We start from the raw sequence: 25859 nt of genomic DNA on the forward strand, positions 1-25859 counted from the left end.
TTCAAATGTATCAAACTTTTCCTTGCACACTCTATTCAAACATCTTTTTCAATTACCTCAGTTCAGTTACTTTCTCTTTCTTTCTTTTTTTTTTTGGGGGGGGGGGTTATAACAGGACTATATGATGTTCTCAAAATCCATACATCCATTTTGAAAAAAAAAAATATTTCTATACCAAGTAGAATTCAAAACAATAATTCCTTCATGCCAATGTTCTGGAAAAAATAATATATTTAGATATTTGTGTTATATGCATTTATACACACAGGGTTAATTAATACAAATCAAAATATTTTATTTGACCTACAATTATGTAAGATATTTTTCCTTCAAATGCATACTTTGGAATGCAATTTGAAATGACGTAAAAGTAATTTAATTGAACTAAATTGGCTTGAACCAACCTCATGGACCCACAATCTCTTCATAACGGCTGGGGTCTCACAGTAGTCTGGTACAGAGAGTAGAACACCCTGGATGACACGGGCAAAGTCTCTCAGGTTAAACAGATAATGTGACTTGGCTGGGGTGGGTAGGAGGTTGGACATGGTTGCCTTGTATACCTCAGCAGTTGCTGACACAATCTGGTCAACGATTGGCTCAAAGTCCTTGGAGAAGTTCCTATGTTGACAAAAAAAGCATGAAATACTTAGAATTACACTTGATCAATTCATCTTAGATCTATTTCCACAGCCAATAAACATTATGTGATTGAATAAAGAAATATCTACAGAGGAGTCACATGTTCCTCCTTTTTTGTACTCTACTGTACTGTGGAGCGTTGTGGCCCAGTGGATTAGTCTTCGGACTTTGAAACAGAGGGTCGTTGGTTCGAATCCCAGCCATGGCGTAATTTCCTTCGGCAAGAAACTGATCCACAATGTGCTGCACTCAACCCAGGTGAGGTAAATGGGTACCGGTAGGAAGTAATTCCTTAAAAAGCTGTGTGCGCTATGAACGCCTAGCTTAGCCGGGTAATATAGGAGCGCCTTGAGCACCTAACAAGGTGGATATGTGCGCAATATAAATACCCTATATTATTGTTAGTTTGATGTGTATGTTTCTTAGGTTGGGATGTTTTGAAAGGGTGCACAAAATAGATATTAATATTTATAGCAGGAGAGGTGTAAATACCGTTTTCCACAAAAATGCACTTTTCAGCTCATGTTATTAGATTAAGTTGATATCCATGGATACATATGTTCTGATGTTATTCTAAGCAGTTTTGATAGATAAGACAATGGAAAATAGTGTACTCAATGGTGCTTTGAATAAAGTCAGAAAATAATAAAATTGATTTATTGGTTAAATGGCACAATTTTTACTTTTACAAAAAAAAAATTCCACAAAAGAGAAAACTGATACTCAAAAGTAACTTCTTAACTTTGTATATCATTGGTTGATGTGCTGAAATGAATGGATAGTTCATTATACTAAAAAATATATCAAAACAAAAAAATACAATACGATATAAGAATGTGATGTAACACAAAATTAACCAACAAAATAATAACACAATGTCAAACTCAGTAGCAAGTTATCTCAAAACTAACAAAAGAAATATAATCATCATCAACGAGATATAAAAGTAAACAAAAAAATGTGCATCTGTCTTACTTCATCATATTAATATTGACATGTGAAAATATCAAAGTTTACTTTTTGCTTTAAAATCAACATGTGTAAAGGCATGCAGATTTTCATTTAATACAAAATCAATATAATATGGTGTGTTTATATGAGTGAGTATCTAGATTGTGTTGTATTGTTAATAACTAATCTGAGAGGCAAAAAAAAAGTGAAAACCTTTTTTTCATAATAGAGATCATGATTTACTGATTATGAAAGATAATAATAACACATTCTAGAAAACAAACATGAAACAATGTAAAACAATGAGAACTCGAACATGTAGTTCTTGATACATACAGTCTGTCAAGATGATAGAACCCAGAAAACAAAAGAAAAAAGGTCAATTGATTATTGAATATTTCATTCTTAATTATCTAATAAATCGGTCTTTGGTAAAAGAATTTTAGGACATACTTAGGTCAAATTGATACATAAAAGGACTGATGTTGATGATCATCGTATTTATATTCTTCATTGTTTATAACTAAATTGCATCATAATATCAATATCTTTATACATAATAGTATATACAAAAGCAAAATGATACTTGGGATACCATTTTATATGGAAATGGATTTATCATATACAATTTGATTATTATTGATCCAATATACTTCTTAGCAAATATTTGTAGGAAATCAAAAGGATGCATTCTTGCAGGAAAATTGCATCATAAATTACATTCATTCATAGGAAATATTCAAAAGGTTATTTTACAGATGAAAAATGTTGAATCATTCTTATTCAGAACTAAATTTTGGCGCAGAAATAGCAAAAACCTACCTTGATGAAACATGCCAAGACATGATCTTACTGAAGATACCGACCATAGTAGAATCATCAAACTCATTGATAGTCATAGTGTTGAAATGACGGAGGAATCTTGGTGTGATTTGGTTACGACCACCACCTAGAGGAGACAACAATAAAAATTTACAATACATACTTCAATGCATCATATTAGTTAGTGAGAGTGACAATTATTTTTTTTTTCAAAATGGATTTCAATTTCAAATGTTAGCTTTCCAATCAAATAGGTAAACCATAGGTCTCAGAGGGAATATATAATATTATGAATTACAGAGGGAAAAACTCATTGGAAGGACAAGACAATTTGATGTAGTTTGCGTAAAGTGGGAAGACATGAATGTCGCCTTTTAGCCTAAAGCCACACTAAATATTTGAGATGAAAAAGCCCATCAATGGTGTTCAAAGAAAGTGTGAGAAATCTATTCTGTATATAAACTTGCATTATATCGGGACATCATAATGACTTCATTAGGATATCATGACACAAATCAAATGATGCCAGAATGATTTCATTAAGATGTCAAAAGTCATGTTGAAGTGTGGGTTGTCCGCTCAAGTCTAGACAAATTATGCTGCAATAACTATTTTGAATAATTGATTGGTACAAATCTTTTGTCACTTTACAGGGGGGGTCTTGTGTGTTTGCGGCACATTTTCAATGCATTATATCCCATTGACTTGTTGCTAAGCCTCATCACTGTAAGTCTGAACAAGCCTTTGACAGATGACTAACTGAACTATTATGCCTCCTTCATAACAACCTTTACATTCTGAACATGTCTTCACCATATACAAATACATTTCATGTTCCATTTCAATGTTATTCAACCCTAGTTATGACTGGTGTTTTACCTGGGGGTCCCATGGCTGCCATAATCTGGATATCAATCAGTTTCATAGCTGTACAATCCTTGAGGTCGTACCAATTCCAATGGTCTAACCATTGACGTAATAACTCTATAGGAGGCTGGGCTCCATATACTTCTCTAGCAGGCATGTTCAGATCATCAACAAATACAATCTAAATAAAGATAAAAATATACAAAAAACAAAAATTTAGACCAATATCTTATTTAAATAAATATCTCCAGATTAGGTGAGAATTTCCAATTACATATAAGACAAACGCCATCTATGATGTATCAATCTAATAAATCAAGTTTAATCAGCCATGAAAAATAAGAAAATAACAGCAACAACAAGTGGAATGCCTCTGGCCGTCTCACCTGCATCACGCGATTCAATATAGCAGCAGTGCTGATTTTGAAAATTACTATAACTCGCACAAGATGTTCAGTGATACTTGGTTACTCGTATTTCCACGTTTTATGAATTAGACCAATACACTTATAGAGATATGATGGCAATTCAACAAATACCCCCAACGTGGCCAAAGTTCTTTGACCTTACATGACCTTTGACCTTGATCATGTGACCTGAAACTCGCACAGGATGTTCAGTGATACTTGATTACTCTTATGTCCAAGTTTTATGAACTAGACCAACACACTTTCAAATTTATGGCTGTAATTCAACAAATACCCCAATTTGGCCAAAGTTCATTGACCCTAAATGACCTTTGACCTTGATCATGTGACCTGAAACTTGCACAGGATGTTCAGTAATACTTGATTACTATTATGTCCAAGTTTCATGAATCAGATCCATAAACTTTCAAAGTTATGATGGTAATTCAACAGATACCCCCAATTCGGCCAAAGTTCATTGACCCTAAATGACCTTTGACCTTGGTCATGTGTCGTGAAACTCATGCAGGATGTTCAGTGATACTTGATTAACCTTATGTATAAGTTTCATGAACTAGGTCCATATATTTTCTAATTTATGATGACATTTCAAAAACTTAACCTTAGGTTAAGATTTTGATGTTGATTCCCCCAACATGGTCTAAGTTCATTGACCCTAAATGACCTTTGACCTTGGTCATGTGACATGAAACTCAGGCAGGATGTTCAGTAATACTTGATTAACCTTATGGCCAAGTTTCATCAACTAGGTCCATATACTTTCTAAGTTATGCTGTCATTTCAAAAACTTAACCTCAGGTTAAGATTTGGTGTTGACGCCGCCGCCGCCGGAAAAGCGGCGCCTATAGTCTCACTCTGCTATGCAGGTGAGACAAAAACTTATTATCACAACTAATCACTACGCAAGACACTTTATCATTGTATGGCAGTGTGAATATACTTCATATATTTATCAAGTGTGTTCCACGTTCTTTTTAATACATGGCATATTATGTCAGGAAAATATGAAGATTTGTTATAAATTAGTAAATAAAATTACTTGGAAATATAACGAGACTTGATAAGCAGTTTTTCATGAATGGTTATAAATGAAAACAAAATCATCCTGAGAATTCCACAATACTTACAGTTTTCTTTCCAAAGGGTGGACCAAAGACTCCCTTCCTGCGCTTGTCCAACTTAGACATGATGATATCTTGGGTCTGATTTGCTGAAGTCTGGGCAGAGAAGTTGATGATGATTGGTTTGTACAATTCTTTATCAAGACTGTTCAGCAAGAATTCCTGGAAAAAAAATGGATATGGTTGGAAATGAAAATAGGAGCTGCACATTGCAAACTTTACAAGTAACTGCAATAACAGAGTACATTTAATTAGTGTATTGGTTCCAAATAGTGCAGCATACTAAAACTACTGCTAAAAAGACTACTTAAACTTACTGTGATGTAGACAGACTTTCCAGTACCGGTAGGACCAACAAAGAGACAAGGTTTCTGATGGCTAACCAGCATGTTCATCAGGGCTGTGTATCGGACTGTGTCAATGGTTGGCACGATGATGGAGTTGACTGCAGCATCTTTCGGAATGGGCGGGGCCTCCTTTATCTCCTCTATCCACAATTCCCATCGACCGAGGTCCTATGGAGAAATAAGGAGAGATGATGTAGCATTGTAAGCTAAGTTCCTAATATCCATATAATTTATAAAATAAGGTGGTTCACGAACCACAAGTCTCGCCTGATTTCAATCAATAAAATATGCAATATGATCTTTTGACCCCTTCATTATCATACAGTCACATGTGGTATAACCCAAGGTACATATGTACCAAGCATAAACACAATTGATGCAGAAATAAAGAAATGAGAGTAAGTTGAACAAAAACATTTTCTAACAGACCAATGGACCAACAGACCAATGGACTAACAGACCAACAGGAAAAGTGATTACTAGGTCTCTGCCGAACTTCGTTCATGCGAGACAAATATTCTCTTCTTTCATGCAAATATAAATTGTAAGGAAAAATCTTACATTCAGGGTTCATTTAATTTTTTGTTTCTTGGTTTACTTTTTACTGAGTCTTTTTCAATTCAGCATGGCTTCATATGTAGTCATGTCTCAGAAGGTCATCTTAAACAAATCATACATCATAACAAAGTTGGTCATTCTAAAATATTTAACTGAAAACATACATACTGTATTCCTATATAAATGGTTAACCTGTTGACAAATGACAAGCTTTTATTAGTTTCATATAGCAATATTGTAAAAAAAAAAAAAAAAACACACAATCACGTCAGATTTTCTAATGTGTTGTGATTTTGAAAATTTAACAGTTTATTTTTTCTAATCAAAGACACCATGTTTACCTCTTTGATAAATCTGTAGTCATAGACACTGCCCTCTTTGGGGAACGGCATGGTAAACGGCTTGATGGGTGGATCAACAAACTCAATCAGACGAAACTTGCTACGAGATTCTTCTGAAAGTCCTCCAGCTATCAGCTCTCGGAGAAGAAGATCAAACTTGACCCGACCCTCGCCGGAGATGCTGGCACCGATCGACCAGACATATGAGAACAGATATACTCCCTGGTGGTGTAAATAATGATGATATGAATTATTAGATTGATATCAATAATATGCAGAGGATTGAGGAGATCTATGCAACAAATTAGAAGCACCAGAATTATCAAATCAGAGGTAGTGTACAATATACAGACTTATATTCTTTGTACAAATAAGATCGTCCAAATGCAGTCATAAAATTGAGCACTTATAGTTAATTTGATCTTAATCTTTGTTCCCAAAAAGCTTCAATAACATTTATTCAGGATGCACATATACAGTACCATGTACAAGATAGGCACTCTGAAGAAACAGGTTATACTACTAATATTAATAATTATACTGTCAATCAGTATAGGGGAGCGTTTCATGTAAGGACTTGTCGGACGTTTTATCCGATAAGTCCCATTTTATCCGACAGTTACCATAGTAACAGTACCTCTCAGCCAATCAACATCAGAGAAAGATGTCAGATCTGACAACTTGTCGGATGTAAATGTTGATGAAACACTCCCCTGATCTACTTTCTTTCATCTGAAACAGGTCGAACTGTATTAATTAAATTGTTTCACAGGTGCCTGAGAAATTGATCAAGGGAAGGTTGTCTTTTGCTGCACATTGAAAGAAAAAAAAATTAAAACCAAAGAAGCAAGTCATACCTCGATCCATCCAACTACTGCACGTTCATCCATCTTAGCAACAGCGCCCTCATCCTGGAACTCATCAAAGAGACAGTCCATCAGATTCATCAGAGATTTCACAAGGTTGGTGTCATTGGTTGGTGACAATTCCTGCACAAAGACAAAAGGATACAAGGTCAAAGGTCTACATCAATTTCGGGTATTACAAGAAATGTTAGAAATCACACTGTGAGTACCGTTTTCTACAAGGCCATAAAATATCTGATACTACTGATTACTTCTCAAAAATTGTATTTTCTATTCAACATTTTAGAAATTTAATTGAACTAAAACATCATCATTTACTTTCCCCTAATATGAATTCCTAGATATCTGATTATAAATCTGTAAGAAGCAAAAAAATTTGCTTAGGAGCATAATCATTATATGCCTATCAACTGGTGTAGATTTAATACTTCTATAATTTTCATAATTTAAGTTTTCTACACTGTTTTTCAATATGTTCAGCTAGGCTGTCTTGATTGCACCCAATTAAATTAAGGCTGAACAAATTTAAACCTAAGACAGACAAACCTACCTTGACCCCACTCTTGCGTACAAACTCTAGGGAGGCAGGGAGCATGCGATACATCATATCTTTGATCATCTTCTTGTGCATGTCTGTGAAACCAGCGGGTAGGGTATTCATCCAGGACACAACAAGAGGGCCCCATCCAAGCATGTGAGGCTCCATGTAAATCATACCACATCGAGACACCTAGAAGAAAATTGTGAGAGTTAATATTTTCAAGATTTTAACATCGACCACTCAGGTCCCTTTTCCTGATACAATATCTGGAATCATACCACATCAAGACACCTAGAAGAAAATTGTGAGAGGTAATATTTTCAAGATTTTAACATTGACCACTCAGGGGCCCTTTTCATAAATAATATCTGGAATCATATCACACAAAGACACCTACACACAACTATACAGTTATTATTTTAGTTCAAGCATTGTCACTATTAAACTTACAGTTTAAATACTTTCAAGAGTAACTCATGATATCAACATCGATGGCATGCCTTAGTCTAGTGCACTTTAAATTAGCTATTAGAATTTTTGAAACATCTATAACTCTCTATGACTTACAGTTGCAGGAGAAGCCACTTCAAGATCTTTGGGTTCAAAGATGAGATTGGTTGTAGGAGCAAGCTGGATGATCTCACCGCTCATCAGACATAGCTTCTTATTATCATCAAGGACAGTGTTCATGTTCTCAATCCAGATAGCATCAATAGGACCATCAAAGATTAGCCACTTACGATCAGGTGTCTGTTCAGAAAAAACAAAAAATGACTATTTCTGCGAAAAATAAAAAGCATTGGAAGGTTTTATTTTGTGTGTTTGTGAGGGGATGTTTGAAAATAGCATCAGTCAACACAAACATATTCAACTCAAGCCATGACACATGGCCCTCACCTGTTCAAGGAAGGATTCTACAGTGATGAAGGACACTTCATTGAGAATCGTGTTACTTGGACTAGTGTTTGATACTGAAGCAGGTCCCAGTTCTGTAAAAAGGAGGCATGTGGCACAGCCTTAAATTGATCTACCAAACATTTATAAAAATAACTTGTTGAACTCTGAATGACGACAAATCAATTTCATTTCAAATCTTCAAATCCAATTCTTCTTGGAGTCTTACTACCAATTACCAAATAGATACAGTTTTGATATAAAATTGATTCAATTCATTCTAGAGTGGCAAACATTCAAATTGAATCACTTACCGTTGAGCTGGCAAAGGCTCTGTAGCTAATGGCCAAGATTCCATCTGACCATTCATGAGAAACAGGGTCAAACTGACCATAGAGTTGACCCATGGTGATAGCCTTGGGGTTGATGACTGTAATCTGAACCTTGTTCTCTTCCATTAGTCCCTGTCATAAGAAATTCATGATGGGAAATAAAATTATGAATGATTTAATGTAAGCCATCTTTAGGGATGCACAATATTGCATATTTGATTACTTGACTATTAGTATTACAATCTGTAATATTAGAAGGCGATATATATTGTATTCCACAAATCATTTTTTAATAATGTTCACATTAAACATGTTCTGTTTATGAAAGCATACAGACAAAAGTATTGGAAGAAGGCAAAGAGTTGGCTAGGTTGACACTTTTATAAACTTTGTCCTTTGTATGCTTGTGATTTAGATTGGGAATGCTTGGGTTATATGGTATGACAGGTGTAACACTAACCTGTAAGTGCTATAATACTATGACTTAAGTACTTAATGAATAGAAAGATTACTACAGGTAGTTCGTTTGTAAAATGCCATTCATATCATTGGATAAAATCTGAACCTCACAAACCTTTTCAGCAATATCCCCAAGAGCCATGCTTAGTACACGGTAGGCTGAAGTCTTGCCACCAAATGGCTCTCCCACTATCATGAAGCCATGACGAACGATCATCATCTCGTAGATCTGGAGGAAAATAATCAAATATTAACCAGCAATCTTACATAGACTTCATACTCAACATTTCATTCAATAGATGCTTCTTTGGCATATACAATCCAAGAATAACCACAAATTCAATATCCAAACATTTTCCTAACCAGGGCCATATTTCATGTTATTGTATAATTAATTACAACATACGATCTGAGCTACTAAAATTCAATTGATTCGAAGAGCTGAAATTATTATTGTTGATAATTTTCTTTTGTTTCTGAATTTATTGCCAATATCACCACCACCATCATCATCATCATCATCATCAACATCATCACAATCATCATCAACATCATCACTATCATCATCATCATCATCATCACAATCACCATCAATATCATCATCACAATCATCAAAATCATCATCATCATCATCATCATCACAATCATCATCATCATTATATTGTCTTACCTGTAGGATCTTGTCCATAAAGACATCAGTCAGCTGAAGGTTCAACTTTTCACAATTCTCCTTGATATACTCTGTCATGACAGCGTAATCAGGCTTTGGAAGGACTACCCCAGGGAACAGATCAGATGTAATACCCTATGTATTGAGAAAATTTTGTAAAATTTTTAAATGATAAATGCATGGATTGTAAGCAAGTAGATAGCATACTGAAACTACAGTGCATAAGTGCATCAGACAGTTAATTGCTAGAATTTTTGGAAGGGATAGTGGTAATATCGACAGATATCTTCAATGTGATGATTCTTACAACAAATATGGAAGATATACGTCTATATATTCAACAATCATTCATCCTGAAATGCTGGTATAAAATTTGCATACATTTGGAGCAAACATTAACCAATTATGCTAAAAATCATAAGGATAAAATGTAATGAGGGAAATAACATAATACTCAACACACTTTGAGAAGTATCAATTTAAATGTTTAGTCTCTTCAACTTACAGCAAAGAGAGGCAGATCATGTGACAAGAACTTGGGCAGGTTGACATCATTGATGGAACGTAACATCAGAATATCTTCATCCTCTTCAGGGTATTTGAGCTATGGGGGAAAAAGAGTTACACAAAATGAAACTTTATTCAGTAAATTGTATTCTAAATCTTAACTTTCCAAGATATTATGAAGGATCAATTGGAGCTTTGATACACTTTGTAAATACAACTTCAAGAGAAGACATAAAGAAAACATGGCACAAAACCATGTGATGCTGTCCAATAGAGAGCTTGACTTTTTTAAAGATATTCATTACAGCAACCCAAAATTATGAATGTCATCGTCATTATAATAATCCTTATCACCGTCATCATAATCATTATCACCATCTATCATCATCATCATCACCATCATAATAATTCATGAGATTTGTATAACGCACTTTACATCTTGATTAGATGCTCAAGGCGCTTCAGAGCAGAACAACAACAAAAGCTATTTACAAATAATACATGTCTGAACAATAAGTCAATCATCATCATCACAGTCCATATCACTACATATATCATTACCATCTTGTCAGCATTTACATCTCAAAATTAATTAACAGCCCATACACCATAATCATTTTCATCATCATATCTTACATTCTTAAAGAAGGATTATACTATTTTTTACCTTCAAGTTACCAGCGGCAGTCAACACAGACTTCACAGCACGCATGCCGTAATCATAATGATGTTGAGATGAGAGCTGTTCAGAGCACAGACGGTATGTAGCAACAATTTTGACAGACAGAGGGCGGGCATTGATAAACCCACAGGAGTAGAGCACAATCTCAGAGATGAGAGCATAGTCTGGAACCATCATAGCCACAGTACGGAACAAGGCCTGGGAAAGCAATCAAAGAAAATGAATGATAATAAAATATAAGGCTTGATACTAAACTACATCAGAATACAATAACATAATTATCAGTGAGTTTACATGTTAATGGAAATAATATTTTTCTCAATTAAAATGAATAAAAGGGTTCTTAATCATGGGATGGATGAGAAATGGTAGCTATGGAGAATAATGGAAGGTAAGAAATATAAAATTACTAATGAAGTAGTACTAAGGGGAGTGAATGAAGAAAGAAATCTGCCGAAGACCATCAAAAGATGGAAAAAGTCACAAGGAGATACACATTCACAGAACAAAACATGTTGCGAGGCATACTACAGGAGGAAATTGACCTGTTGGCCAGTGAATTCTATGATTCCTATAGGCCTTGTACAGGGACCACCTGGTTCCAGTAGGCATTGGGTTAGTGGCACAAGGGGGAGAAGTAGACTAAAAATGGAAATGGTGTCTTAAATTAAAGGTGACTTATTTTGGGGAGTAATAAAAAGTCAGAGGATAGCAAGGGAAGGAAACACAAATAACTATGAACTCTAGTGTCTACAGGGTCTACCCTACTAGAAGTAAAACATGAAGAAAGAAATTAATCAATATTTTTCTATTTACCTTTAGGTTGTCTGGTAGATCTGAGCGACCAGCATAACCAGGGTTCATGGTGATGAATACAGAGCAAGTAGGATCTAGTTTAATCTCAGAACCTTCAAAGAGCATTGTATCAGCTCCAGCATTGATACCTAGAGAAGTAAAAAAATATACCATGTTGTTCCATATCAAACCTTCTAACACTTGTAACAACATTACAACATATATGGTATAGTAAGGGTAAAAAAGCACATCAATCTAATTAAAAAAAACACTTATGACACACTCATGTAATGGCCTTAAATTTATTTGATAAAATAATTCAATAGATACAAGTTCGAGATAAAACTGATTTGGTCTTAAAGATTAATATATGAAACAACTCATATTATTTATACGTTTGGAAGCAAGCAAGTGCATTTTCTTTTATTGACCACAGAATTGCCCATCAAGGCAAATATATGACAAACAAATTATGGTAAGCTTGGTCTCCTACCTCTCTGGATAGTCAAGATCTGTTGGGCTACCACAGACAACACCTCAAGGTCAATACGGTTGAACTCATCAAAGCAGGACCAAGCCCCGCAGGATGCCAGACCTTTGAAGAACTTGCCCAGAGCAATGTAATCCAGACCATCGGAGCAGTTGAACACTACACATTGCTTGGCCACTGCCTTGGCAAGATCCTTGGTGGTTTCAGTCTTACCGGTCCCAGCAGGGCCTTCAGGAGCTCCACCAAGATGGAGATGGAGGGCACCAAACAGGGTTCTGAGCAAAGATGAGATATTGTTCAATTTTATTTTTTATGACCATTGAAAAACTGAGTAAATATCAACTTAAGATTTCAAACATGGCCATAATAAGAGGACTAAAATGATACAGACATTTTGGAAATGCTTTCATTATCATGAAAAGTTATTTATGGTAATTGTGGTTACTTTGTCCCAAATGAATTCAAAGGTTTCTTTTGTGAGGTTCAGGTGGATTGCAATCAATGAGACTTACCTGTAACACCTATCAGTGAGTGGAGTGATAACCAGACGTCCAGAGTTTCCTAGGTACTCATATCCATATGCCAGCATGGCATTGATCATGCGCGTGATCATGTTGTCCTCAACCCAATAGTAACGAAGCTGGGATAACCATTGGAAATCATTCTCATTGTGAACCTCGTTCTTCACCAATTCTGTCAAGACATCACGGGCGTGGACATCCAACACAACAAGAGCTCCAAGAGTGGTACGATTCTGCTTGCTGAGCTTGCCACGGACGAGGGCGACAATATCATCAATCTGTCTGTTGTTGAGTTCCCAGTAGGCTTGTAGGGCTTCTTGGCTGGTCGCAATAGCCCTGTGGATCTCATCGGTCCAGTACTTTTGAGTTCCGGCGAGCACGACCTGACCGGGCCAGGACAGCACCCATTCATTGCGGTCTGTTTTAGCATAGGCATCCATGGATTCCTTCAATACCTGCAGAATTAGACCAGATTCTCAAATCATTTCTAATTGCTTTAACATAAGCTATGAAACATGCATATATGTGGATGAAATTAGGATAATTATGGCACATTTTCAATGCAAAATGATCACATTTGACATTTCATATTCCAATCATTCATAAATCATACATATCAACATGAACAAACTATGTAAGAATTTCCTTCATGCAAATCTATGCCAACAGTGTCATTTAACTTTGAATTTAAAGAATATCTTTTAAAAATTATTGGTCACCTTGATAAATCCAATTTACTTTAAAACAATTAAAAATATTAATATAAGTCATTACTGAATGGAATGAGTAGTGTTGACTTACCTTATGGATACTAGTAATCATGTATCCTTCTAGTTCAAGGAGCCATTTCTCCACCTGACCTCTGGCTTTAGACGTTGAGATAGATGTGATAAGTTCAATGACCTCTCCCTCACTACTCTTCATGTGAGTAATGTCCAAGATGTCAGTGAATTCAAGCTTGGCAATACCCTAACATATCAAGGATAAATTCAGTGAATAAATATGAGGACTATATGCACTAGATTTTCAAGAATGTCCAATCCAGAAAAAAAATGTAAATGAACAACGATGCCCAAGATAATACTGTATATTAGCATCTTTTATAACCAGTTTTGTAAAATTCAAAGTTGTTGTATTCAAATCTCTGGAATTGTTTTCATTAACAGCAAAGGCATTATATGAAAGTGGAAATGAAATGCTGAAACTAGCGAAAACAAAACCACCAAAAAATCAGCTCCTACATGACTGTATTGCATATAAGCAACATTTATGAATAAATTATCAGTCTCCTGGATTATTCCAAAGAAATATTGCAATAGAAATTCATTACAAAGGGATATTGACAAAATTTAGTAAGTTTGAGGAATCATTTAGTAAAAATAAATTAGTTTGTAAGTTTCTTTATCAAACCTCCTTATTAGGAACCGTCTTTTGTTTTGGACAATTCCCATCTCAAAGACAATCATTAGTAACATAGATGACTAGTCCCATCTGTGCCTTTCTCACACCAATGCTAAAATTAATGACTGCGGTAAATCACTTGATAAGAGTGTTTACCTCAAAGCATTTCTTGAGATGAGGTTGTACACGGGTTGGATCCTTGGTCTCTGACAGGATCTCAAGCAACTCGTCATTGGACAGGAAGAAGAATCGTGGGAAATACAGACGCTTCTTCTCCAGATAGTCATTCAGACCCTAACAAACAAAGAGAAAGTAATCGTAAGTTAGGGTTTCAGGAAAAAAAACAGATTTATATACACCAGCGCTTTTTACCTACTTCTCAGTTGCAATATATAGATTTTCTCTTGCAAGACCATTTTGGGCAGAAGTTGTAAAGATACGCATTAGTGCGCGTCCTCATACCGTACGCAACTCGGTAATTAAGTCATACTTAAATCTTTGTGAAATGCCCCCCTGTTCATATTCGCATATGAGAGTAATGTAGTGGTACACAATTTATATGAAAATGTGTAAAGTGACAGGGTTATTTGTTGTCAAATATTGATCCCTTTCTGCAAAAATACACGATGTTACACAGACCTTCTAGTCTTGATCCTATTTCATTAAGCTTGAAACAGTAAATAATGCTTGAAATCCAAATAAAATTGCTCTATGTTAATCATAAAGCAAGGTTTCAGTAGCTTACAGAACAGCATACAACTTTCCATTGATAAGAAGCTCTATAACACAAGCCAGAGCATATTCTGTTAGATCTACTTACCTTCTGGATGAGTTCCAGGAGCTCATTTGATTTCTTCAGTCTCTCAAGAATCTTGTCAATCTCTGTCACAGCCAACACATGTTTGTCCTGGAAGATAAAAACAATATTGGACCAATGGTCAATACTCAGATTGTATTGATCATCAATGTGTCAATGGTTACAAGATAGTCCAGTCAATTTTTTTTCATCAAGTCCTAAAAGCAAAGATATTCTTTGATTGATATGAACCTTTACTAGGCGATTCATCTTGATTTTCTACTTGATTTTGTCATATTTTCATACATTTTTTAATAGATTTATCAATTCACTCATTCATGATTTCCTGAACTTTTTTTTTAAATATCAGAATTTTTTTCCATATTTGCAAAATAATACATGAACAATTTTCCGAATGGACTTGAAATACTGGGCTAATATTCATTTCAAAACGAATATAGTGCTTTGCTCAGACAAAATATTTTGCCAATATTTTGTTTGCAATCATCCTGAACAGTGCAGATTTATAATGTAGCACTTTTTGGTGAAACATTATTGTTGCAGGTTATTTGGTAACAACAAATACCTCATAAAAAGAATTTATCAGTATTGAACTGAATAAAATACAATTTTTTTTGCTTAATCCAAGTTTTCAAATGAATACCAACACTGGACCTTTAAACTCAAAGCGACATTTCAGAATACAAAGGAACTCACCACAACAGAAGCCTTCATGATGTCTCTCCAGTTCTTGTCAACAGTGGCAAAGCGACGCCCTTCCTCTGGCATCTGAGCCATGATATCAGGAGAGCTGAAGATGGGCTCCAGATAGAGCCAGGTGGCTTGGACCTTCAGCCATTCATCTAAGATCTCCTGAAGAAGCAAGAGCTTGGCTTCCCAGGCCCTAGGGAGATTAGCAAGAGATAGAGGGGAATTATTAAAATGAGTTAAACATTGAATCTACACCTACAATGTAGACATGGAAAATAATTTTTTTTTTAATTAAATTTTTCTTTCTTTTTTTTAGCTATTCCATAGTTGAAGAAGGATGAAGGCAAAATATAGATGCCATAAAGTACTTTCCTTATCAAGATGACTAACAATCAAATGCAAGGAAAATATAAGTTTGGTCTCTTTTATTTTTCCTCACTCAATGGAAATGAGTTCATCTCTAATGTGATTTCATTCTGTAGAAACAAATACACAGGATCTCTTTCCCTGTATATATTTGTGTGAGCGGCATCGGGAAGGTGTCAATTATCCATAGAAAGGGTCAAAATTAATGCTCATTATGCTGATTTCAGAAATTCACTGATATCTCTGGTAATCAAGAGTGGAACATCAGAAGATCTCACAGATAAATTCAAGGTGGACAATTGGACATTACACATAGTTGATTTTAGATCGCTTCACTCTAGCTATTCATACTGGAATTAATTGAATAAGTGTTTTGCAATATTCAATATATGGACATAAAATAATGTCTTATCATGAAATAATATAACTGCATGGGGACTTACTTGATCTCATTTTCAAAAGGTTTGATGAATGGTGATCCTCTCATGGTTTGAGTCTTGACAATCTGATCATCCAACAGAACTTGGATATCATCTACTGAAGACAGGATCATGGTACCAGTCTCACGGTATGGGATCATTACAAACTCCATCTATAAGAATATCGATAGATAGCATTAAGTGGGTATTGAAACAGTATCAAAGACTTGAGAGAACATTGTGAGAGTATGATATAAGAAATCTAAGCCAAGACGAGCTATGTAAATGAATAATTTCATATAATTTACTTAAATATCTTGAAACAAACACAAAAATGAGTGAAATATGTTAGGCAGGTAACAGAGATTATGAAAATAAATCCTCACAATTGATTGTATAAAAGTTGTTCTACAATCACTACTAAGCTTTTGTTACAAGGCTCAGATAGACATTTCAAAACAGCTGTTAGAAGAATCAATAAAAGTCTGGCTCAGATTCCAGTGCACATCCCATGGTCATTACTGCTTGAGACATTTATCTTTTTAATCTGTAATCTACTCTATTTATAAGTATCAAAACAATATCAACATCTCTATATATTGACAAGAACTTACTTCTGCCCATTCTGCAACCATCTTCTCCATGGCTTTCTCAAGGGAATACTCCTTAGAAGCTGCCTCACTGATTCCTTCAAACTTTACTAGGTATGGCTCAAGGTTCATATCTATCATCTTAGACAGGGTGGTGTCCTGTAACAAAAACATGCAAGAAAGGTTGGAGAAAAGGATACAAAGATATCGCAGAGGGCCTCTCACTACAGGTCCTTTCAGACTTGGATTACTTTGTTAAAGTGTCCTATGCTGAAATAATGTTCTTCCTTAAAAATGGTATATACTTGGTTCTCTTTGCACTTGTACTCATGCTCACATAATAGAGTGCCTCCAAGTAGATTCTGAGCAGCCTATATCACTTGACTGATACTATCTGTCTAAACATACCCTGTCAGGCACTGGCAAAATTTTGACTGTATAAGTGTGTACATGTACCTGTTTCAGCCGCATGCTTATCAAAACTTGCTTGCACTTCACAATTATTCATTTAAGCCTCATGTATCATATAGTTACATTTACTGATGTGAATCAAAGAAAATTAATACATGATATCATTTAATTGAATGGCATATAAAATATATATGTGTGGCGTCGCGCAAAAACCAGACTATTGGTGAGAGACAATGAATGCGCTAGGACGTCATTTAAATACGCGTGTCATCAAACTTTTGTCTGGCGCGCGTCGCGAGGAAAAACAAAACAAACAACCCGCGGGAAATAAAAAAAAATGTCAGGCGCATTTTTATTTTTCAGAACTGTGGATATCGGCTCGATATATTTGGTGGCGGGTTCGGATACATGTTGATTGAATTTAATTCCCTTGGCTGAAATCCATGAAGGTAAGTTAAATTATGTTGCAGATTGAGTTGTTTTGTTAAATTAATTGATAATTGCGATGCGAGGAACATGGGCATGGCAACTAAACACGTGAATGTGAATTTTGTGTTGCGTGTTTATGTGGATCGATCGAGAGAGAGCTTTTTTAGGAACGTCTTCAAACGTCAAATTACATGCGACTGCTGCAGCGATTTGCGGTATTTGTCCGGGACTTTGACGGCCTTTTTAAGATCTAACTTATGTATGCCTAGGCTATCAACTAGATCTAGATCTGCACCTACTTAGATAGGCCTTCGTTACATACTTGTAACCATTTAAGTTAAATCTATCACATGCAACAAGTTTGTAAAAAATGTATATGAAAAAAAATCAAAATCGGACAAGGAGTAAAAGATGATAATTTAAAAATATGGATTTCGGTGAAACAGTTCTATGCATGTTTTTATGAATTTACTTGACAAACTGATGCAAAGATGTCTCACCTTGTTACATGAAATTATGTTTGTTCTATCCCCCCCCCCTCCAAGACTAGATATTAATTAATGCAAAAAGGTGACATATCATTCACACACGTATGACCAAATAAAATAAGTATGATTTCATGTTTTGTTATAAGAAAAGTTAAAGTGGGGTGTCATCATCAGCCCATCTAACGAATATCTATTAAGACGTGCATATAACTGTTTTTATAATGCATGAAAAACCCTTTTAGATCATAGTTGTTTTCAGATTTTGATGAAATTTGCAGCTTTTGTTTACATTTGATGAAATTATTTTCAGCTCGGAGTACCCTTTTAAATCGGTTAATTATAGACATTTTTCAAATCCCCTCTCCTAACAAATTCTTATTTGTCGGACTTCTGATTTCAATTTTTTTTTTCGGAGGGGGTGGGGTCTATTTGGTATGAGCTTCACCAAAGCTGTGCAAATGATATCGAAATTATAACTCGAAAACAGATTGTCACAATTTATAAGAAATTTATTCAAAAATAACAATATATTTTGGGGGCGGGTGTGGGGGGGGGGTATTTCTTATTTTTTCTACAATCTGGTCGAGCTACATTACATGAGGTTCGCCAACTTTCTACACAAAATCATTCAATATTTAAAAAAAAATGAAAAGACATATTTTTGAAAATAAAAAAAAATTATAGTTTTAATTGTTTTTTTTTTTTTTTTTTTTCTTAAGTAGTGTTTTTTTTAAAATAAACTTTAACTCTGAAAATGTTTAACTAATTGGCCTTGTTTTCTTTCGTTGTGTTAAACATGTTAAGGGCACGGGATCTACAGAGCAATGAGGACAAGACATCACCAACATACAGCTGACAGCAGCCCTTCAAGAAGTACTTTAAGACTCTGATATGGGATTCACCATTACCACAGCTTCAGGTAGCTTTCCATGCTTTATCCATATTCTATATGGAAATAGTGTGCCAGTTTTGACCCTTATCATGTCAGTTGTAACCATAAAGATATATACTAATAATACATCTCTATGGTTGTAACCGATTTTTCCACGAATTAATTGCCGTTTTATAAGATATTGTTTAAAAATTAATTTTACCACTATTAGTACATGAAATCTAGAATTATGGAAAATATAAAAAATATAAAATGATAAAAACAATAAAAAATGAAAAAAAATATATAGAATTTGGATAAAGGCTCATGCAGAGAAAGCTTTTTGCAAGTGATATATGATATCAAAATTAAACATTTAAATATGAACATCTCATGAATTTTGGAGGGATTTTTTTACCTAACAATAGTTAAATCTTATTATTTTTGGTAGAAAAATATGACATCAGGGAGTACTTCCACCTTTATTAGAAATACAAGTAACATTGACACAAAGCCAAAGAGTGAAAAGTTAATGTATTTTAAATATCATGTTGTTGATAAATGTCCATGAATCATGAAGAAATGAGAGTGTAATGTGACTGTTTTTATAACACATTAATATCGGTGAACTTTTCAATTGCATTCATCAAAAATGTAGATTTGAGTCATCGGAACGTGGCATTTTTAAGACTGGAACATGAAGAAAGCAAACAATGCAGAGGAAGAAAATTATCCCCTTTGGTGAACCCTGCTGACATAGTCTCTCAGATACTGGATTTTCCAAATAGAGGGAATATGATATATGGAAAGATCTTAGATGAGGACAAGGCACCTCGCGGCCTCCCCGGTAGGAGAGGAAATTGAACAATGAATACATGTTTTACTTTGAATGAACAAACTCTGAAGTTTTTCGATAAAAAAATTATACTTAATTTGTAACGTTTGCTAACCCATTAGAAGGATGTCATTGTAGAAAATTGAAATATGGTAAGTTTGCTGCTGTAATAAGAAGTTTGTGATAATGTTAAACACACACACTAAGGAGAGATTATCGTGTTTTACATCCTTTTTAGTGCAAATTTGGACAGTGGAGAGCGATGCACATTCCTGAATTTTGCTAATACTGCTGCATAGAAGAGAGTAAATGTATGTAGTCTCTTCCATATCAAGAATTAAACTCTGATATTATTTTTTTATTCAAGCATAAGATGTTTACAACGCATACCATTACACGTGTACAGAGTGTAGCAGAGAAAAGATGACTATGTATTTGTGAGTATTTGTTAGTTATAATACCTGTCGTATTAATATGTGGAGCCAAGTTTTTATGCACAGTTTTATTCTTATTTTCAAACGAAGTGACCTAAAAAAAATCCTTCAGTGATCCAGATAATTTGGCAGCAATTTGTGAAATATATTTTCATGACTACCCCATCCCTAAAAAGAAACCAAATGTGGTCCATTTCATTAAATGTTGATATGATCCCTTGCTCGAATGAAAACTACCATGAAAACAGTGAACCTTCTGCTTCCTGATTCGCTAGTTCAATGAAAGTTGATATTTCATCAAGAGTTGCTGTCATATTAAATCTTTATGAAATGTAGCTCGCATCAGCTTTTTTACCATTGTGTATTGCCACCGAAAAAACTTGGTTTTGCAAAATTGAATTTTGTTTGTGGTTATTTTCCAAAGCTTAAGCATGATTTTTTTTAGATTTTACTTTGCGAGAAAGTGAAGTATGGACCAACAGCAAGGTGGTGTCTTTTTTTTTGGGGGGGGGGTGGTTAAGGGTAGGGACAAATCTAGGATGGAGGTGGGCAGGGGCTTTGGCCCCACTTTTTTCCCCCAGAACGCATGTATAAACATGTAAAAAATTACCATTTGATTGTGATTTTTTTTTTTGCATGGACAGCCCTTCCTATTTTCAAAAAATGTTCTGCGGCGCCTGTGGGGGTGGGCATCCCCCAAAAAATGATAAGCTGCCCCCCCCCCCCCCCAACAACAAAAAAATCAGATATATAACCCAACCTCATCTTCCCCTGGTCATTGGATCTGGGAACCTCCTCCCATTTTAAAACTACGCGCTATGACGAACTATACATAGTATGACAAATAGTCTCCATAAGGTTTTTTTTTTGCATGTAATGTGAGTGTGTGGGTGTGGGTTCTAGTGTGGGTGTGGTTGAATATGTAGAATAATTTGTTTTATTGTATTCGCCTAGCTGTGTATATATAAAAATTATGTCTGCACTACAAAATATCACCTCGCCTATGCCAGGTATGTTGGGCGTTACAAAGGAACCAACATTTCCCTATCATGAAAAGATGAATAATAAGCCCGACTACCATGACGACCCAAACAGCCAGGCAGGGGGGGGGGGGTATCCCTGATTCAATTGGCCATATCTCTAATTTAAATATGAATTAGACTCTAATATTTTGTATACACATGGTACATGTGTCCATGTACCAGAAAACATTAAAAAAACAAAATCCAAAATTTCACCTATAATACCCATTTTCCCAGGATGGCCCACATATAATAAACAGCAACAGTAACAACAGCATGGCAGGAAATCATCTGCCAAAAAGTGTGGAAGCAATAAAGTCTGCCTTTTTGGCACTCTGCTGCTGTCCGAGTTTTAACTGGAGTTGAAGCTATGACATTACTAAAGCTACCTTCTCATACTATTTGAGCAAAATGTGCACTAGGTCAAGTAAATTTTGCACAGTCTATCTGATAAAATCTAGATGATGACAAATTAACATTTTGAGTGCTAATTACAGCTTTACAATATAAATTTGTGTTTCACAGTGGAATACAATGTGTTGTGTTTGCATGCTATCTTATACAACACTATTTAATATGTGTACATGACATGTGATGGTAAAACACAGATCTGTAATGTGGACTGTGCTCTCTGTGCTATATTCTGGTAACTATATTTATTGGTGTAAAGGTCTCATGTGAAGCAATGCTGACATTTCTGACGTAAATACTGAATTGTTGTTACATATTCATATAATCTTGTCAAGTGCAAAGGGAGAATGGAAAATATATTCTAGAGAAATGTGTGGTAAAAATCCAACATGAACAATATTCAATATATAATACATGTACATAATTTACTTTACTTATATACTTGTGCCACTAGTTTTAACATGCCATGCTATTAATCTTACCTTGAATTTCCTCACTCTCTCCTCCCATGGCTTTGGAAGTTGATTAGGATAACATTTATTACGGGAGGTAATTCATAATAATCATTCAGACAAGATGGAGGGGCTACACCTGTCTGCTAGTGTTCTGCTCTTCTTTTTTCCCCTTTATGTCATTATGTATAATATATTACAATTAAATGGGTGGGTGGGTGAGTGGGTGGACGAACGGACAGATGGATGGATAAGTAAACTACTTGCTTATCTGCAGTTACTTTATTCTTAACAGCTCTTATTGATTTTACTGATTGGAATAAGCCTCTTTGAAGTTAGTTTTATATTACTATTTTGAAACATTCACACACAGGCAGTGTTTATTTTCTAAATTACAAGAATAACATTAACAGTCAGAATTGATTAAAGGTCCTTACGAATAGTAACCTTTTGGAATGACCTTGTTTGAATGAAACAAAGTCTAAAATATCACATGAAATAATAATCAAAGAATTTTCAATTTTCAATTTTGCCTGAAAAATGGTATATCGTACTGTACATACTCAATTATTTATGATTACCTCATCAGGTTTGAGCGGGAAGCCAACAATATCAGCCATCTGTTCCCAATGACGATCTCTAAGACCTGGGTTACATACTGATGTGACCAATGGGATGTACTCCTTGAAGTTATCCACCTACAAAGCAAATGAAGCCAATTATTAGTGAGATTAATAGGTCTTTGAAGAGTAGAAACAAAATTGTATTTGGGTTGTATGGCACACAGTGAATGGGGTTGGGTCATTTTCAGGTCTGGTCATACCTTGTCTTTGACTTTCTCAGCAATCTTCTTAGCAGTAGGTACCTCCGAGAATTGCTTCTCAAGCTTATAGAGTGTCCTCCAGTAGTTACCCATATCAGCATCCACCTGATCAGGGTTCACTTCAGAGAAAGCACCTTCCATCCAATTTCTGTTAAAGTCAAATCAAGAAAACAAAATTACAATAAGAAATGACCAGAGGGTTCTGAAATCTTTTAGAATTAACTACAAGCCTTGAAGTATTGCCTGAAAATGCATTGCCTCTAACTGGGTTCAGACTTCCTCCATCAGATAACTGACATTCCTAGATTATGCTTAAGTTCTGTTAAAGGTTCAGAATGCCAAATAAAGTGTTTGAATATAGAAGATAATATTATAGACCATAGAAGCAGATTAACAGTTATCATCAACAATTTTCTCTAACAAGTAATTCATATGTTGTATGGCATATGGGGCCCTGGCAGGAATTCATTCTTGATTCGCAGAGTGCATTACAGCTGCTCTGCTAAAGTCATGGTACCAATACTACATTGTTGAGAGATATTTGTAGCTAGAGATTTATTATTATAATGAATTTAATGTTTTGCCACAATTAACATAAAACTACAAAAATATGTTCAAAGTGTCTATAAGTGTCAGGCCATACTTAGTCAGCCCTTGTGCTCTTCATATTCAAGAAATGGCAAGTCATTCATATCCCTATGCTACATTTCACAAAAAATAAACCACAGGTTCATTGCTACTTACTTGTGCTTTGTGTTGAATTCTACAGTAGTTTCATAGAGCTTGAGGTACGGGGTTAGGGTGCTGACGATGGTATTCTTATGAGGATAAGCAGATGTCTGCCAGCCAAATGACTCTTCTTCTGTGTTGAAGGCTTCAATCTGTGTGAGCAGAAAACGAGACAAAATCCATTCAATCCATGAAGAACCTCGAGAGACATGAACTATTCAAGAGCTTTCATATTGTAGTCAAGAGGGTCAAGAATGTCTCATCATTACTGAACACAATGTGTGCCTGTCTTACCCCCCCCCCCCCCACCCCTGAAGATTATTCTCTCTGTATGTTATATGTAGACTTATACCCCAGTCAAAATGATGAAGTAATTACCTGCAATTGACTGTACATACTGTATTAATTAAAAAAATATACTCAACTTCTTAATCTGGTTATTTACCCTGCAAATACCTGGCCCTTCATGGGTCTTGAAAGGAGTTTAACACAAGAATTAAATAGCCAAGGTTTTAAGTTGATATAATAACAAATTGGAATTAAATTCTAGTTACAGTAAACTTTTCAGACCTTCATATCCAGTTTGACAAACCTGGCTTTGGATCTGGAGACTGGATATTGTAAGGCATATAATAAAAGTATTCATTATCTCTTTTAAAATGAAATTAGATGACAAATTGACATACCTTCTCTGCAGCTGCTTCAAGCCTGTTGCTGAGAGCCTGGGCTTTTTTGAGGTATCGATTGACCTCTGACAAATCACCAAATGTCTGGAATTCCTCAAGCTGCTTGGTGTAGCTCTCCAGCTCTTCTTGGAATCTCTCTCTCCTCAACTGCAAAGAAATTTAAACAAGTGAAGAGAAAATTAAAATTGATATCAATAGAGGAGCTGAATGAGTTTATTTGTGAAATAAATTGAATTACACTGAATAAATTTATGGAAGTAACAAAAGGCAATGATAAATGCCTGAATGCACACACAAAAATAATTATTGAGAAAATCCTTGATGCAGCAAGCACATTGGAATGATTAATTTGTACATGAAAAGATATATGAGCAAAGAAAAATCACATTAAAAAATTATTAGTATAACCAGAGCAGAAAGTATTGCAATCAGAATGAACTCCATCAAACAAATGAAAATATGATTTTGCAAAAATTGAAAGTGAACATTTTGGACTTTCAATTGATATTGTGAGCTGCGTTAAAATGCAACTTTTTCTGCATCAGGGCCCAGTACAGGTTAAATCTATCATCCGCAGCACTGGGTTTGAACCTGAAAGATGACCTACCGTGAGTCCCTCCTGGTATTGGGCAGTCTTCTCATCTACAATGGTCCTATGCTCTGCAAAGATCTCTGGCATGCGCTCATGCCACTGGAACGTACTGCTGTTCAGACGTATCTCAGCGGGAGAAAATGAGGCATAATCCACCAGGAAGGTTAGTCGGTCCCTACTTTGGACCAGGTCCTTCTCAAGCTCATGGATGGTCTTCTTCTCAACGTTCTCAATAAATGCCCGCAGTTCCATTAGTTTCTCTGTGTTTGGAGGTGTGGTGAGAGCTTTCTCGGCAATGGCTTCGTATTCTTCACACAGTCTAATTGAATAGAACATAGAAGCAGGAATTAATATTTCATTTCACATACTAAAACAATTTCTTCCTAGAATTTAGTATTGAGATATTATATCAACTAATAAAGCAATGTCTTTGTACTCTCAAGTTCAAGTGAGACATATAAGTAGCAATAAACATTTCATATCAGAAACTTACAAAAAGATCTTTGAGTAAACACAACTAAACAACACATTCCTATCTGTGTTATCAGCTAAGATACAA

General features: G+C 35.2%; 1 protein-coding gene across 2 annotated transcripts in view; it reads right to left on the reverse strand.

Moving 5' to 3' along the window:
• Positions 1-25859, reverse strand: part of LOC129255225 (dynein axonemal heavy chain 7-like) — a 55093-nt gene that overhangs the window by 12449 nt on the left and 16785 nt on the right. For both annotated transcript variants that reach the window (XM_054893696.2, XM_064096163.1), the window contains 28 exons: positions 25316-25619; positions 24709-24855; positions 24038-24174; positions 23294-23441; positions 23052-23168; positions 17142-17276; positions 16552-16700; positions 15749-15935; positions 15056-15142; positions 14392-14529; positions 13636-13803; positions 12826-13289; positions 12317-12588; positions 11845-11972; positions 11014-11226; positions 10345-10443; positions 9840-9974; positions 9285-9398; positions 8693-8842; positions 8052-8234; positions 7494-7673; positions 6935-7066; positions 6078-6299; positions 5149-5346; positions 4838-4993; positions 3295-3463; positions 2416-2542; positions 405-621 (listed from right to left, as the gene is read on the reverse strand). In XM_054893696.2, the coding sequence (XP_054749671.2) occupies positions 405-621; positions 2416-2542; positions 3295-3463; positions 4838-4993; positions 5149-5346; positions 6078-6299; positions 6935-7066; positions 7494-7673; positions 8052-8234; positions 8693-8842; positions 9285-9398; positions 9840-9974; positions 10345-10443; positions 11014-11226; positions 11845-11972; positions 12317-12588; positions 12826-13289; positions 13636-13803; positions 14392-14529; positions 15056-15142; positions 15749-15935; positions 16552-16700; positions 17142-17276; positions 23052-23168; positions 23294-23441; positions 24038-24174; positions 24709-24855; positions 25316-25619 (4876 nt within the window). The remainder of the gene's footprint in view (positions 1-404; positions 622-2415; positions 2543-3294; positions 3464-4837; positions 4994-5148; positions 5347-6077; positions 6300-6934; positions 7067-7493; positions 7674-8051; positions 8235-8692; positions 8843-9284; positions 9399-9839; positions 9975-10344; positions 10444-11013; positions 11227-11844; positions 11973-12316; positions 12589-12825; positions 13290-13635; positions 13804-14391; positions 14530-15055; positions 15143-15748; positions 15936-16551; positions 16701-17141; positions 17277-23051; positions 23169-23293; positions 23442-24037; positions 24175-24708; positions 24856-25315; positions 25620-25859) is intronic.

This window comes from Lytechinus pictus, chromosome 1, assembly GCF_037042905.1.
Source record: "Lytechinus pictus isolate F3 Inbred chromosome 1, Lp3.0, whole genome shotgun sequence".
Lineage (NCBI taxonomy): Eukaryota > Metazoa > Echinodermata > Echinoidea > Temnopleuroida > Toxopneustidae > Lytechinus > Lytechinus pictus.